Here is a 15,965-nt window from a genome sequence, read left to right as displayed (position 1 = left end):
CAGTACGGAACCCGAGAGACCAGACTCTCTCTCTGAGATAACGTCTATTCAACGTACACTGAACAAAAATATAACCGCAACATGTAAAGTGTTGGTCCCATGTTTCATGAGCTGAAATAAAAGATCCCAGAAATTGTCCATACGCACAAAAAGCTTACTTTGCTTACATTGTGTGCACACATTTGTTTACATCCCTGTTAGTGAGCAACAGCATGATCATTACACAGATGCACCTTGTGCTGGGGACAATAAAAGGCCACTTTAAAATGTGCAGTTTTGTCACACAACAAAATGCAACAGATGTCTCAAGTTTTGAGGGAGCGTGTCCACCAGAGCTGTTGCCAGGGATCTGTACACAACTCCTGGAAGCTGAAAATGTCCCAGTTCTTCTATGGCCTGCATTTCTGGGAGAACGAGAGAGACTAGAGTTGTTAGATAAAACTGAAACTAAGAGAGTACAAAGAGACGGTTCCTTCTCACTGATTCCCTGGTTGACTTGGGAGTGGCTGGGGTGGGTGGTTGGTGACAGGGTAAGGGGGTAATTGTCTGTGTGCATCCTTGACAAGTGAGTAATTCTTATCTGCTGCAACTGTAGCCTCTGCTTAATAGGGCCATATTAAGTTTGGGATTTTGGCAGTGAGGCCCTTTATCTACTTCCCCAGAGTCAGATAAACTTGTGGATACCATTTTGATGTATCTGCATCCAGTATGAAGTAAGTTAGAGGTAGTTTTGCGAGCCAATGCTAACTAGCTTAGTGCAATGACTGGAAGTCTACAGGAACAGCAGGCTAGCTGTTCCCATAGACTTCCAGTTGTTGCGCTAACACCAGTTAGCAATTTCGCTAACACTAGTTAGCAACTTCCTTCAAACTGCACGTACATATCGGAGCTGACAAGTTGAAAAATCTGTCAATGTGTCCTTGAGCAAGGCACTTAACCCTAATTTGCTCCATGGGCACCGTACTACTATGGCTGCACTACTACCCTAAAATTTCACTGCACCAATCCAGTGAATGTGATAATACAACTTTAAAAAAATATACACTACCGGTCAAAAGTTTTAGAACACCTACTCATTCAAGGGTTTTTCTTTATTTTTACTATTTTCTACTTTGTAGAATAATAGTGAAGACATCAAAACTATGAAATAACACATATGGAATCATGTAGTAACCAAAAAAGTGTTAAACAAATCCAAATATATTTTATATTTGAGATTCTTCAAATAGCCACCTTTTGCCTTGATGCCAGCTTTGCACACTCTTGGCATTCTCTCAACCAGCTTCACTTGGAATGTTTTTCCAACAGTCTTGAGGGAATTCCCACGTATGCTGAGCACTTGTTGTCTGCTTTTCCTTCACTCTGCGGTCCGACTCACCCCAAACCATCTCAATTGGGTTGAGGTTGGGGGATTGTGGAGGCCAGGTCATCTGATGCAGCACTCCATCACTCTCCTTCTTGGTAAAATAGCCCTTACACAGCATGGTGTTATGGGTCATTGTCCTGTTGAAAAACAAATTATATTCTCACTAAGCCTAAACCAGATGGGATGCCGTATCGCTGCAGAATACTGTGGTAGCCATGCTGGTTGTGTGCCTTGAATTCTAAATAAATCACCGACAGTGGCACCAGAAAAGCACCCCCACACCATAACACATCCTCCTTCATGCTTCACAGTGGGAACGACACATGCAGAGATCATCCGTTCACCCACACTGCATCTCATAAAGACACGGCAGTTGGAATCAAAAATCTCAGATTTGGACTCATCAGACCAAAGGACAGATTTACACCGGTCTCATGTCCATTGCTCGTGTTTCTTGGCCCAATCAAGTCTCTTCTTATTGGTGTCCATTAGTAGTGGTTTGTTTGCAGCAATCGACCGCGACCACTTTGAATAATCTCAAGTAATGGTTACTACATGATTCCATATGTGTTATTTCATAGGTTTGACGTCTTCCCTATTATTCTACAATGTAGAAAAAAGTTCAAATAAAGAAACTCTTGAATGAGTAGGTGTCCTAAAACCTTTGACATGTAGTGTATATATATTGGTATCCACTACTTCATCTGACTCTGGGGAAGTAGATAAAGGGCCTCATAGCCAAAATCCTGAACTATCCCTTTAAAACATGCTTTTACAAGCACCCATAATCAGAAAAATCAAACAAGCAGAAATAATTAAAGCATTTCATTTTAGATTGATCTAGACATTGTGTTGATCGTTTTTCCCCCATAACACACGTTGATTTAGTTGTTCTGTATCGCTGTGTTGTTTTCAGGGCAGAGAATTCTTCACCACAAAAGCAGCGTTCTCGAGACCGTAGTGCTTATCAACCCCTCAGATGAAGCTGTCAGCACTGAGGTAAGTACATTCCATTCAAACACACCTGGGTTACGTTCAGTAGGGCACATTTTAGCAAAAGGCTTTGCAAAAGACCCAAATAAAATATGTTCTTATTGAACGAGCTCAGGTTAGCACCTCACTGTTTCAAAATGTTTCAAAGCACTTCAAAACATTTTCCCTTTACTGAACACAACCTTGGATAGATGGAATGGTACTGTATGGTCTCATTGATATTTTCTATACTCCTTTATGGAGACATTTCTACTCTTGATCTGTTTGTTCCTCTCAACTTACCTCCTTCTCTCACACTGCAAGAATGCGTACACAAACATACTCTTGACTCCCATACATAGAAGACATCTTCATAGACATAAACACATTTCAAAGCAACTGCAACTTGAAATGGATGACTGCTTGGCACGCTTAATTGGCCAATTATCTTCCCCAGTCCTTTGTTTTCTGCTACTCTGCTATGTGGACTAGAATAGAAACATCACAATAAGAAGCTCTGGGGACGAAGAAGACTGCCTTGGTTTACTCAACCAACAGATAGTTTCTCAGATTCTGGCCTGGAATCTAATCTAAATACTGACCGAATAGTGAAACATGAGAGAGAGATTAATTCTATTCAATTTGGATTCAAGGTTACTGTTTTGTCGCTATATATATTTACTTAGTAGTGCAGCATTTTACTAAGTGAATTCACTAGAAATTACTAGAAGGTTCAAAATTGAAATAAGAAACAGAAGGCTGTTACACAAGGGTAGATCTATCAATCCTTTCTTTCACTCTTCCAGCTTCCCTTCCTGCCTGGCGGTGTCTGCAATCTGTGCATTAATAATATCTCACAGTACTGCAGGTTTGACCCTGTCTAGCATTCCGGAACAGTCCATGCCTGTGAAGAGGATAAAAGGCTGGGCACTTGAGAGCGAAAGAAAGAGAGCGAGCGAGAGCGAGTACCCTAATTATCTAATGGATTTGATTGAAGTGAAATGGGTGATATTTCTAATCAGGATTGTTGGCAGTAAAAGCCTAAGTGGACATTGACATGACAAATTCACTTTGAAATGGACTACAAGGATTACAGACATAAAGTACAACATTTACTGTTGCATCAGACTTTCCTATTTTTACAGCTAACAGCATTTTCCAAGCTCACAAAGCTTGTCTCTGAGCATAAACGTTTAATTAAATTTAAGTTAAGTTTCATATTAGCTATTATTATTTTTGTTGTCATTTAGCAGACACTCTTATCCAGAGTGACTTACAGTAGAGTGCACACATCATACTGGTCCCCCGTGGGAATCGAACCCACAACCCTGGCGTTGAAAGCTCCATGCACTACCAACTGAGCAATACGGACTGTGATTGCAAAATAAATTCATGCCACAATTGCACGGAAACTGCAATGATACAGATGTGGCTTTCATTCTGACATGTTTGCCCTTTTTTTCTGCACAGGTTTGTCAGATGATCTCAGACACAGCCAGAAACAAGCTGCTGGTGCTTTCAGGACAAAGCTTTGAAAACACAGGAGCACTGATTTTGCAGTCTGGCTCCTTCTCTTTCTTCAACTTCATAGATATATTCACAGACCAAGAGGTGAGTCAAATTGAGAAAATAGTTTGCTAAGCAATTACTGTTTCATTATAATGTTACAGTTTGCAGTACTATTCATGATCTGCTGAAGTTTACTGACCTCCCAATGAGCAAACCTCGTGATTACATCTGATTGAATACAATTCCTCTAATATCTGTCATAATTGTGAAAATCCCATGTCTCCAAATCTCTCTCTCTCTCTTATCCCCAGATTGGTGAATTACTTAGCACTATTCGCCCAGCAAACAAGGCAAGCCTAACCCTGTATTGCCCTGAGCAGGGTGACTGGAAAAACTCAAACTTGGACAAACACAACCTACAAGACTTCATCAACATGAAGCTCAATTCACCACTGATACTCCCAGAGATGGAAGGTCTCTCAGAGTTCACAGAATACCTGTCGGAGTCAGTAGAAATCCCATCGCCATTTGACATGCTGGAGCCTCCGACCTCTGGCGGTTTCCTGAAGCTCTCAAAACCATGCTGCTACATTTTCCCCGGCGGCCACGGTGACTCTGCCCTCTTTGCGGTGAATGGGTTCAACATGCTCATCAACGGGGGCTCCGACCGCAAGTCCTGTTTCTGGAAGCTGGTGAGACACCTAGACCGGGTAGACTCCATCCTCCTGACCCACATCGGGGACGACAACCTGCCAGGCATCAACAGTATGCTTCAGAGGAAGATGGCTGAGCTGGAGGAAGAGCAGTCACAGGGTTCCCAAGCTACTGGCGACTGGTTGAAGAACCTCATATCCCCAGACATTGGGGTTGTGTTCTTGAACACCCCTGATAATCTGGGGAACCCTGCTGAACCCAACTTCAGGGTGAGGAGGAACATTGAAGAGGCAGCACACACACTCCATTACCTGAGCAAGTTGAATCTGAGGCCCGAGCCTTTGCAGAGGCCGGTCGGGAACACTATCGAACCCATCATTCTGTTTCAGAAGATGGGTGTGGGGAAGCTGGAGATGTATGTGCTGAACCCGTCGAAGAACAGCAAGGAGCTGCAACATTTTATGAAGCAGTGGACAGGCAGCGAGAAGGACAAAGCCACTGTTATTCTGCCCAATGGAAAAGAATCTGAGCTCCCAATTTCTTATATGACCTCAATCTCTTCCTTGATTGTGTGGCACCCATCAAACCCTTCAGAGAAGATAGTACGTGTCCTGTTTCCAGGCAATGCCTCTCAGTATCACATTCTTGAAGGTTTGGAAAAACTAAAACACTTGGACTTCTTGAAGCAGCCAGTTGTCACCCAGAAGGAGCTATCTTCTAACTTGGCACCAGCTCTAAAGCAAGCAAAGCTGAAACATAAAACTGACAGCAAGGAGAGCTTGAAGTCAGTCTCTAGGCCATCACCAAGCAAAAGTTTCAAAAAGGAGTCAAAGGAGGAGGCTCCAGAGAAGGCAAAGACAGATGCAGAATCGGCTCAAGAAAAGACTAACAAATTTGAGAAAAAAGACAAACCTTTGGTGAAAAAAGAAAAAGCGAAGGCACCGGAAAAAGAAGTGAAGGTGAAAGCAGAGCCAACTACCGAAACTCCAGAAAAGAAGAAGGCTGAAATGAAACCAAAAGCCCTTAAGGAGAAGATTATCAAAAAAGAACCCAGGAAGTCTGTAGAAAAGAAAAACGATGAAAAGGAGGTAAAGAAAGAAGTAGTGAAGAAAGATGATAAACTAACATCTAAAAAGGAAGAAACACCCAAAACGGAACAGAAGCAAGAAACACCCAAAAAGGAACAGAAGGTGAAGAAAGACATTTTAAAGAAAGACAGAGATTTCAGGAGGGATTCCCCCATGAAGGTGAGGAAGGAAGAGAATAAGGAGCAAAAGAAAGACATAAAGAAGCCATCCAAGGATTTAAAAAATACTCCATCTGCTTTAGGCGAAGGGAAAAAACTTGCAGCAAAACCAAAACCTCTGAAAAAAGATGACACGACAAAGAAAGACTTTGGAAGCCCTTCCAAGTCCAAGCCAAAACCGAAAGTCACCAAGAAGGACCTCAAGGCCACAGATGCTAAATCTGCTGTTGCAGGAGCTGCAGCTGTCACAGCAGGAGTGGTAGCCACTGCCACTTGTGCTGCAGAGGTCCTTGAGACAGATAGAGCCATGATGTCTTCTCCAGAGGACCTCACTAAGGACTTTGAAGAGCTCAAAGAAGAGGAGATTTTTCAGGAAGAAGAGCCGGTGGTGATTCACAGAGAGGACCTCATGCACTCTAAGGAGTCCCCTGAAGCAGCAGAGTCTCTGGATGAGGGGATCACAACCACTGAGCATGAAGGAGAAAGTGGGGAGACTCCAGAGGAACAAGAGCATAAAGGGAAGTTGAGCGGCAGCGGCAGTGAGAGGTTTGAAGATGAAGGAACTGGGCTAGATTATGAAGAGAAGGGAGAGACAGAAGAGGTCCATGAGCCAATGAGAAGGGAAATGGACAACCATAAACATGCTGATGACAGTGAAGATGAGGACTCTGAGGACGAGGATGCAGAGCCAGACCAATGTGGAAAAGATCTTAACAGAAATGAAGGAGAAGTACAGAAGTGGGGCCTGTCGGTGACACCCCCTCCAAAAACTTCTGAGCCTCTCTCTCCGTCTGCATCTATTCATGATGAGACACTTCCAGCTGGCTCTGATGACGAAGCAGCCTCAGATGATGAGAACCGTGATGAGGCATACACTGCTACATCTGGCCACACCCAGTCAACTATTGAGATCTCCAGTGTGCCAACTCCAATGGATGAAATGTCCACTCCAAGGGACATTATGAGTGATGAGACTACTAACGATGAGACAGAGGATTCTCCCTCTCAGGACTTTGCCAGGTTTGGAGGAACAATGTTAGGAGACCTTGAGAGGAAGCGGCTGTCTCCACTACACGACGGCCCAGAGTCAGACCATTCAAAGAGCGATGCCACCGAAGGCAGGGACTACAACGCTTCTGCATCCACAATATCTCCACCATCGTCACTGGAAGAGGACAAAGAGGAAGGGTTCAAGTCCGACAAATTTGGTCTTGATTCAGCAAGCTCTATACTCACCACAACTTCACCTCTCATCCGCTCCCCTTCAGCTCCCAAAGGAACCTTTGACTCATATTTATCTGGATTCGCGGCACCAATTGAACTGTGCACAACACTTTCAGGATCATCAAAGGCAGCAGCTGGGTCTTCTACTAGCCCAGATGACAAGACATTGGAAGGTACCACCTCACCTCATTCCTCTGGTCACACCCCTTACTTTCAGTCTCCCGTGGATGAGAAGGCTGGCTCTATAGCACCTGCAAATGACCATGGGCCTGTAATTGTAGAAGTTACAAGTGATAAAGAAGATTCCAACAGGGTCAGCCCCATGGACGACCCAATTCCTGACCACACCTCGAATGTAGAGAAGGTGCTGTCCCCAATCAAGAGCCCGCCACCTGTAGTAGAAGGAAAGTTACACTTTGATTTAGATCATATGTCAACAATGCACTCGAGTCAAGATGAGAAGAAAAATGGGGCTAGCGACAGTACCTCATTCTCATCCACAAACCCATTCGCAGGTTTCAAAGAGGAGAGTAAAATGTCGATCTCGGAGGCAACCACGTCTGATAAATCGGGTAGCCCTGTAGATGAGGCTGTAGCAGAGGACACTTTTTCACACATCGCCTCGGCTTCCACTGCCTCACTGGCCACCAGCTCATTCCCAGAACCTATGACAGATGACGTTTCCCCTGCTCTCCATGGTGAAGCCGGTTCCCCTCAATCAACAGAGGTGGAGGACTCCCTATCTGTCTCTGTGGTTCAGACTCCAACCCCTTTTCAGGAGGCAGAGGTCTTTCCTAAGGGGGAGAGCCCCAGGCCCATGTCAATATCTCCAGACATCTCACCAAAGACAGCCAAATTAAGGACACCAGTGCAGGAGCCTAAATCCCCAGAGCATTCCACCATGTCATTTGGCCAGGAGTCCCCTGATCACTCATTAGCCCTAGATTTCAGCAAACAGTCTCCAGAGCACCCTTCTGCAGGCAGCCTGCGCGCCACAGAGAACGGACCAACAGAGGTGGACTACAGCCCCTCAGAGGGGAATGATCTGAGATCCTCCGAGCAGTACAGACCCACTGTAGACAAGCCTATGCTTTTCAAAGACAATGACTCAGGTCGCGCCACTTCTGCTTCCCCATCAGACGCATCTCAGTCCACCCCCTCGACAACTACGCCTTGTCAGATGAGGGAAATGTCACCGGGCTTAGCCCAGCAGATGGAAAAATCCCCTGCCACCCCGAAAGGGTCTTCCCCCTCTTCCCCCTCCTATTCTTGCTTCACTCATAAAACAGATATGCCCCTAGGAGCAGAGACTAATCCCTTCAAATGTGGTGGAGATTCCAAATCCCCTGTCAGCCCCAAGGTTCCCTCCCCATCCTACATACCACTCTCTTTCAACCACTCCGACTATAAGAAGTGTGCAGGTGGTTCCAAGGACCCAGACTCCTCCCAGAAGAGCCCCTCTCCTGGGTCTAGGACAGATGTTGACCTTTGCCTTGTGACCTCTTGTGAGTACCGCCACCCTAAGACAGAGCTATCCCCATCCTTCATCAATCCCAGTCCTTTGGAGTACTTCATGAATGAGGAGAACCCTCTGGAAGAGGAAAAGCCTCTGGCTAAGTCGGGTGGAGGACCTCCACCCCCTGGTAGTAAACTCCATGCTAAGCAATGTGAAGAGACCCCACCAACCTCCATCAGTGAATCCGCCCCATCCCAGACGGATTCGGATGTTCCCCCTGGGACAGAGGAGTGTCCCTCTATTACTGCGGACGCAAACATAGACTCTGAGGATGATTCTGAGACACTACCAACAGACAGGACCCTGACTTACAGACATGCTGATCCTCCTCCCGTGGCTCCCAGGGACTCTGCTCCGTCTCCAGCCCACCCAGATGTCACCATGGTGGATCCGGAGGCCGACAAGCCCCCCGCTGATGACGACAACCAGACTAAGGACAAGGACTCAAAGGCAGAGGGAGCTGAGAAAGCTAAGAAGAAGAAACTCACCAAGACCAAGTCCTCCTCACCAGTCAGAAAGACTGGCCTTTCAAAAGTAAAGGATTCAAAAGCAATGGCCTCTCCTAAGAAAAGTGTAGGAGAAGGGAAAGATGCCAAAAATGCAACCAATAGCTCTGCATCCAGGGGTGTGAAAAGTGCCACATCAGGTAAGACTCATATATTTTCTTACTTGGTCATGAGTCTGGAAGCGTTGGTTAGTTTCTGATTGTTTTTCATCCATTATGTACATAGATTTTCTAACAAAGCTGCATCTCTGTCTCAGGTTCCGGTAGTGGAAAGGCAGCAACTGCAATACCCATACCCAACTGCCCTCCCATGTACATGGATTTGGTTTACATCCCAAACCACTGCAGCGCCAAGAATGTGGATGCAGAGTTCTTCAAACGGGTCAGGTCATCCTACTATGTAGCAAGTGGCAATGACCAGACAGCCCAGGAGCCCAGCAAAGCGGTCCTGAACTCACTGCTGGAGGGCAAAGCCACGTGGGGAAACAACATGCAGGTACAGTGAGACAGTCAATTTAACAGAATAACCATGTTATAATCCCATAGTATCAGAGAGAGAGGTGCCATAGAGAACATAGACAAGACTTAAATAGTATACATTGAGAAAATACTGTCAGAAACTTTTTTAGCTCAGAGTTTTGTGAAAAAAATTGTATGCAAACCCTAACCCTTCTTTGTTGGCAGGTGACCCTGATCCCAACTCATGACTCAGAGGTGATGAGGGAGTGGTACCAGGAGACCCATGAGAAGCAGCAGGACCTGAACATCATGGTGCTGGCCTCCAGCTCCACCGTGGTCATGCAGGACGAGTCCTTCCCCGCCTGCAAGATAGAGCTGTGAACCTGATCCTGGGCCTCGTTCCATTCTAAATTATGCTTCTCTTCTTCCCTTAACTTCTCCCTTCACTGGAGTGTGCACTCTATTGACGTTCCAAGACGTTTCTGTTAGGGAGCACCTTCTGATGGAGGGAAGGGGTCGTAGTAATTTGGATTGGAACAACCCTCTGGACTCTCCTGATCAAATGATCTAGTAACCGAGAGATCTAGTGATCAAATGGATCATGTTGTTAGTGGTATCTTTGAGTTGGGGTGAGGGATGACGTAGACATAGAGTAAATGTAAACGCATGTCATTTAAACAAAGGCTGTGTGCCAACATTAATGAAATATACATAGCCTTCATTAAAATAATGTTCTGGTTTGAAAAAACAATGGCAAACATAATTGTTTTAATGAAGTCCACAATACCCAAAATAAGTATCTGACACAAGTATCAGCTTTGTGGAGCACTTTGAGTAAGGAAATGTCATAGCAATATCCTGTACGGAATGGAAAATTGTATCTGACAACTATAGAGAACATAAAATGAGAACATAGAATGAGAACATAGAATGCTCCAACTGTATAAATTGGTGCTCTTGACGTAGATTGATTTCTTCAGAAAACAAAATTTCCCATGAGCACCAATTATCAATTAATTATCAAGTCAAAACAATATAGAAAAATTCATGAGAATATACTTGTTCATACTGGGGACAAAAAAAGGTCTGTCAATAATACAAAATTATTGAGATATTATGATGAAATCTATTTGTCCTCAAGGTTGGGACTACGCGTCAAAATATGTACAATTCTGGTACATGCCGTTACTTTCTTAATGTAATCCATTACAGTTACTAGTTACCTGTCTAAAATTGTAATCAGTAACATACATTTTGGATTACCCAAACTCAGTAATGCAATCTGATTACTTTTGGGTGACTTTCCCCTTTAGACACATTAGAAGAAGACACAAAGGATCCATCAAAACGCATTTGGTGTGTCATCCTATTGATCTCTGACTTGTGGCCACACTCACTGGTGGAACAACCTTAAACTTGCGCCTTTGTTCAATGCTGAATTGAATGTCATTGAGAGAACAGAAAGGTGTCAATGTATTTTTCGCAAACATCCTTTCTGAATTGAAAAAGTAATCCAACTAGTAGTCATCTAGTTTTTCAAAAGTATCTGTAATCCGATTACAATACAACTGATTACAGTCACAGTTTTTCCCGTGGAATGTATTCAGTTATTTCCCATGTAATCAGTTACTCCCCCGAGTGTGATTGTAGGTCATCAAACAATGCCTCAAACCACTGATTATATCTCTGTCTATAAATATAACTCATCTATCAAATTGATTTAACCCAGCTGCATACACCAAAGGTTCGAGGAAAACACGTTTAAGTTATTGCCTTAGGAAGTGAATTGAATGTAAAAGATTGATGCACTGAGGACAAATAGCCTATGTAAGAATTATTAGAAAACGTAAAACACAATTTAACAACAGTCCGTCCCCAACTGTCAGATAATCTCTGTGTAGAGATAGTTTAGTTTGATACTGATGGAGTAAATAAATAGAGCAAGATGAAGTTTCAACTGCACTGAGGGGCCTATGAAACATTACACATGTTTGTCTTAATTCATTGTAATTATTTAGAGAACAAGACAATTCTAGTCAAGATTTGCCCATGACTCTGACACTATCTTGATTTAGAATTACGCTGCAGGCTTTGTGATCCTGTTCAAGCAAACGATTGTTGATTTGTCTTTGTTAACATCAGTTAATGCAAACCTTTTCTTCGGAGGCCATGAATTTTGTTATTTCATCTCAGTGTATTAAGAGTTGTTATTTAATTTAATTTATTATTGGCTAACTTTTAAAATGTAATCTAGTCTCTTAAAGATATACAATATGAAAGGTATGTGTATAATCAGCCAAACTTAATTTCAAAAGCGCGTTGTTTTAAAATAATGTCTTATGTTCAGATTGGATCTTTATAGCTTATTGGTTTCTATTGATTTAAATAGAACTCTATGTAGTGTACTGTAAACTTCTGCTCAGTCCGTCCTCCCTAGCCAAGTAAAACTCAACTCCATGATGTACTTCACATCAATGGAGTTGAGCGGAGATGAGAGTGGATGGACTGGAGCTCCGACGTCACAAAGGTTTTTAACAAAAACGACGGATTTCAGCACCCACAAAATAGCCCGGGGAGGGGCCTGTGGATCTCTCAGTCCGTTCATTCATAAGTTAGTCACGTTATATCTCAGACAGCTGCATCATTCGTGGGGGCTACATGTTTACTGTTGCCTTGTTTTATGTGATTTTGGAGCTCCTGTTCGCCCACACTAGTCGCTGTTGAACTCTGTTTATGTGTGGTACACAGGGTAGTTCAGTTTTACTTAGCTAGTCCTCCCCAGCATTTTGTGTCGAACCACAAATGGAGCCCTAGCGACTGCTTGAATGTGCTAGAATATCTTCAGGCTTGTGAAGTGAGACACTTTCCTAACCTTACATTTTTCTCTTTTTAAAACACTGTACTATAATTATAAAAAGCTTTGTAGCAGGGTGAATGGTTGGAAGAAATATGCATGAGTAATAAGCTTTTTTTCTCTTTAAGGATTGGGGAAATCTGTTCATATCTGCCAAAACAACAACTCAAGGCTGTGCTAATAGAAATGAAGACATGCATTAAGATTTGGTTGTTCCTTGAGGTGTTGCCAGCTATGCCATAATGGCATGGAGTGAAAAGGCCCTATCTCCTGACTATGTTGGCAATTTTAAGATCTTTAAATCTGCCTCATCATATTCCATGGCCCTAGCTACTCAAGGAGGATATGTAATACCTCGGCCTACCACAGGTCTATTTAAAGCAGGGGTGAGTATACCATTTGTGGTTGCAAGATGGCAGCAACTCTGCCAAATCCCTATGAGTCAGGTAAAGCTCTGTATAGATATGCCTTGAGAAGAGTAAAACACGGGGGAGAGTGACTGTTTTGGGTATGAGTTGGGGTGTGAAAGACAAAAAAACGAGACACTTTTAAAGCCAGGACAAATGATGATAATCAAACACCAACCGTCTACATCAGCCAAACAATTTAATGACCACGCCTATAGGGAGGCCACCAACATACTACAACCGTCCACCACTCAGAACAAACGGTCACTGGTTAAGTAAAAACACACATAGGCAAAATATTACAGTCAACCAACCCGGGCCTGGGACTTAGTTACTGCCTCCACAACAGGTCTCCATGGCAACACATTTATCCAGTTGTCCTGTACAGCTCTGCAACCGGATAATTTAATCATAAGCATGACCATCCTGCTGTTCTACCACAAACTATAGTGACCGACCGACCACACACCACTCTTTCTTGATCTTTCCTCACTCAACTACTGTACTGTATTCCTTGCTCTATCTTCCTCTATTTTGGGTGATTGTTAATACTGTCTGTCTGCAACTGTGTGGTACAAAATTGTCTTGTGATCCCTGCATCCTCTCCTTTTCCAAACTCATATCTAATGTAGCGGTTAGTTTCTAGTGAAAGTATTATTTAGTGCTTTTCTGATATTTGTGTGCAATGTCTCCTCTCCCTCCTATGGGACATTTGATGTAAAGCCTACTATTAAAACCTAAATAAAAAAAAGAGCCACAAACTCTTGTGGAAAATCATGAATCTGTCTCTTTTTTCTTGAATGAAGGTATATTCGGAAGTAATGGCTTAATGATAATGATGATTACGATGATGACATCAACAAGAAGAATGGACTCACTATACAAGCTTATGGTGGTGACCTAAGGCTCATAAAACAAAACAGGGCTGAATGGCTCAACTCATGACCCAATGAAAAGCTGTGCTTTTCTCAAAAATACATGACAGAGAGACATGAGAGCAATCCTTAATTGTGTGGGTGCTTCACCCTAATGGAGAGGCATTAGCTCTTTACCGACAGGTAGGGAGGGGTCAGACTCAAAATCAATACATTACATCAAAATAAACAGCAGTAACACAAACCCTCTACCCCATAGGAGCGAGGAAGACCATTGGAGCAAAGCAAACCCCCCCCCCCCCTACCAACCAAACAACTGTGGACAGAGACAAAAGGTTGTTGTAGCTATAATAACTGCTCTCGTGGACTGTAGATTCAGAGACACACAGTTTCCTGGCTGTGTGGAGGCTGGCTGGTAGGTTAATGGTTAACATCACTTCTGGGAGTGTGATTGGCTATAAAAGGACAATGAGGCCCCAGGCAGAGACAGGCTCCATGGCCTTCAGGATGACAGGTGTCCCTGACAGGCAGAAAGCCCAAGCAGACAGGCCCAGCAAGGGGATTTATGATCCCGAGAGATGGGAGAGAGATTGGAGGAAGAGGTGTAGAGGAGGGAGAGAGAGATGGGGTTTGGGATGAGAGATTGGAGGGAGACAAGGGAGGAGAGATTCGAGGCTCAGACAGTCACCCTGTTTGTCATGTTGTCCCCACAGTGCTTGGTAGGGGCATCAGCCTGGCTTGAGACACATTTTCCCATAAGAGACATGTTGGACAGATTTTTAGGCAATGAGGGTGTGAGAAGCATGACAATGTAATCATTTTACTCTTGCTGAAAATGAAACCTAAAAGATAGAACAAGCAATAAACAATCAACATCGAAACTGATGGAATAAAGAATCAACCAACCAATAAGATATATGGAACCTGGAAGCATTGCACCTGCAGATGGTCTATAGCCTTCTCAAGGTGACCTTTCTCATGGCAACATTAACAGCACAGCAGCATTGTTAGCAGGTGTCTGTCAGTCTAGGTCACAAACATACGTTTCGGGGGAGGGTGTTGGAACAGAGTCCTAATGAGTTCATTAGACGGGGAGATAATCAACGGGGAGATAATCAATCAACACTTCCAGATTAACACACACACACATGCACACACACATTAATTGTAACCCCTCCAGAGTACAGTAATTAACCGGTTGCTGATAGAGAAGTCCCCTGACTAATTGTCCAGCCCAGGAGCCATATGGGGTCATTCTAAGTGCAGAAATGTGCAGTTATTTGTCACTTGCAATCTACAGTGTAAAAAACATTAAGAACACCAACCTAATATTTTGCCCTTTGAACAGCCTCAATTTTTCAGGGCATGGACTCTTCGTGGTGTCGAAAGCTGGCCCCCGTTGACTCCAATGCTTCCCACAGTTGTGTCAAGTTGGCTGGATACACACAGGAAACCTTTGAGTGTGAAAAACCCAGCAGCGTTGCAGTTCTTGACACAAACTAGTGCACCTGGCACCTACTACCATACCTTGTTCAAAGGCACTTAAATATTTTGTTTTGCCAATTCACCCTCTGAATGGCACACATACACAATCCATGTCTCCATAGTCTCAAGGCATAAAAAGCTTCTTTAACCCTCCCCTACACTGATTGAAGTACTTTTAACAAGTGACACCAATAAGGGATCATAGTGTTCAAGTAGATTCACCTGGTCAGTCTATGTCATGGAAAGAGCAGGTATTCTTAATGTGTTGTACTCTTAGTGTATTTTATTTGATTTAATATAATAATATATGCCATTTAGCTGACGCTTTTATCCAAAGCGACTTACAGTCATGTGTGCATACATTCTACGTATGGGTGGTCCCGGGAATCGAACCCACTACCCTGGCGTTACAAGCGCCATGCTCTACCAACTGAGCCACAGAAGGACCACCACCACACTGAGGGAAAACATAGCATTGCTAAATCCTCAACAGGACAGGGTGTTGTAATTTTCAGGAATTTAAGAATATTTCATTAATTGAAGACTTCTTATCCCCCAAAAAGCATATGTGTGTATATTCAACTTTGGGGAGGGTGGGAATACTGTAATGTCTTTAATGGCCCTTTAATGGCCCAGTGCAGTTAAAATTCAGTTTTCCTGTGTTTTATATCATATTGTACAACAATTGATGAAACTAACACTGTAAAAGTGTGACTTTTTTCTTGTCAGTGTTATTTCCTGATAGTTGCTGGTTGAATATACATTCTACACAGAACCTTCTCATCAGCAGGTTTTCATTGGTGGGAGTTTCAGCTTTCCATGGTGACATCCCCATGCGGTAAATTGGTTAATAGACCAATAACAAAGAGAGTTCAAAACCTCTCTGCAAATAA

At 43.4% G+C, this 15,965-nt stretch overlaps 1 protein-coding gene across 1 annotated transcript in view; it reads left to right on the top strand.

Annotated features, from left to right (window-relative positions):
* The window catches only part of LOC118387398 (microtubule-associated protein 1B-like), a 32,385-nt gene extending 18,892 nt beyond the window's left edge, over positions 1-13,493 (top strand). Inside the window, exons 3-7 of the mRNA XM_035775726.1 lie at positions 2,283-2,365; positions 3,809-3,949; positions 4,159-9,133; positions 9,250-9,488; positions 9,677-13,493. Of these exons, the coding sequence (XP_035631619.1) occupies positions 2,283-2,365; positions 3,809-3,949; positions 4,159-9,133; positions 9,250-9,488; positions 9,677-9,832 (5,594 nt within the window). The 3' untranslated portion in view covers positions 9,833-13,493. The remainder of the gene's footprint in view (positions 1-2,282; positions 2,366-3,808; positions 3,950-4,158; positions 9,134-9,249; positions 9,489-9,676) is intronic.
* The last annotated feature ends 2,472 nt before the right edge of the window (positions 13,494-15,965 follow it).

The sequence above is a fragment of the Oncorhynchus keta genome, chromosome 9 (genome assembly GCF_023373465.1).
Source record: "Oncorhynchus keta strain PuntledgeMale-10-30-2019 chromosome 9, Oket_V2, whole genome shotgun sequence".
Lineage (NCBI taxonomy): Eukaryota > Metazoa > Chordata > Actinopteri > Salmoniformes > Salmonidae > Oncorhynchus > Oncorhynchus keta.
This window is presented reverse-complemented; position numbering and strand designations above follow the sequence as displayed.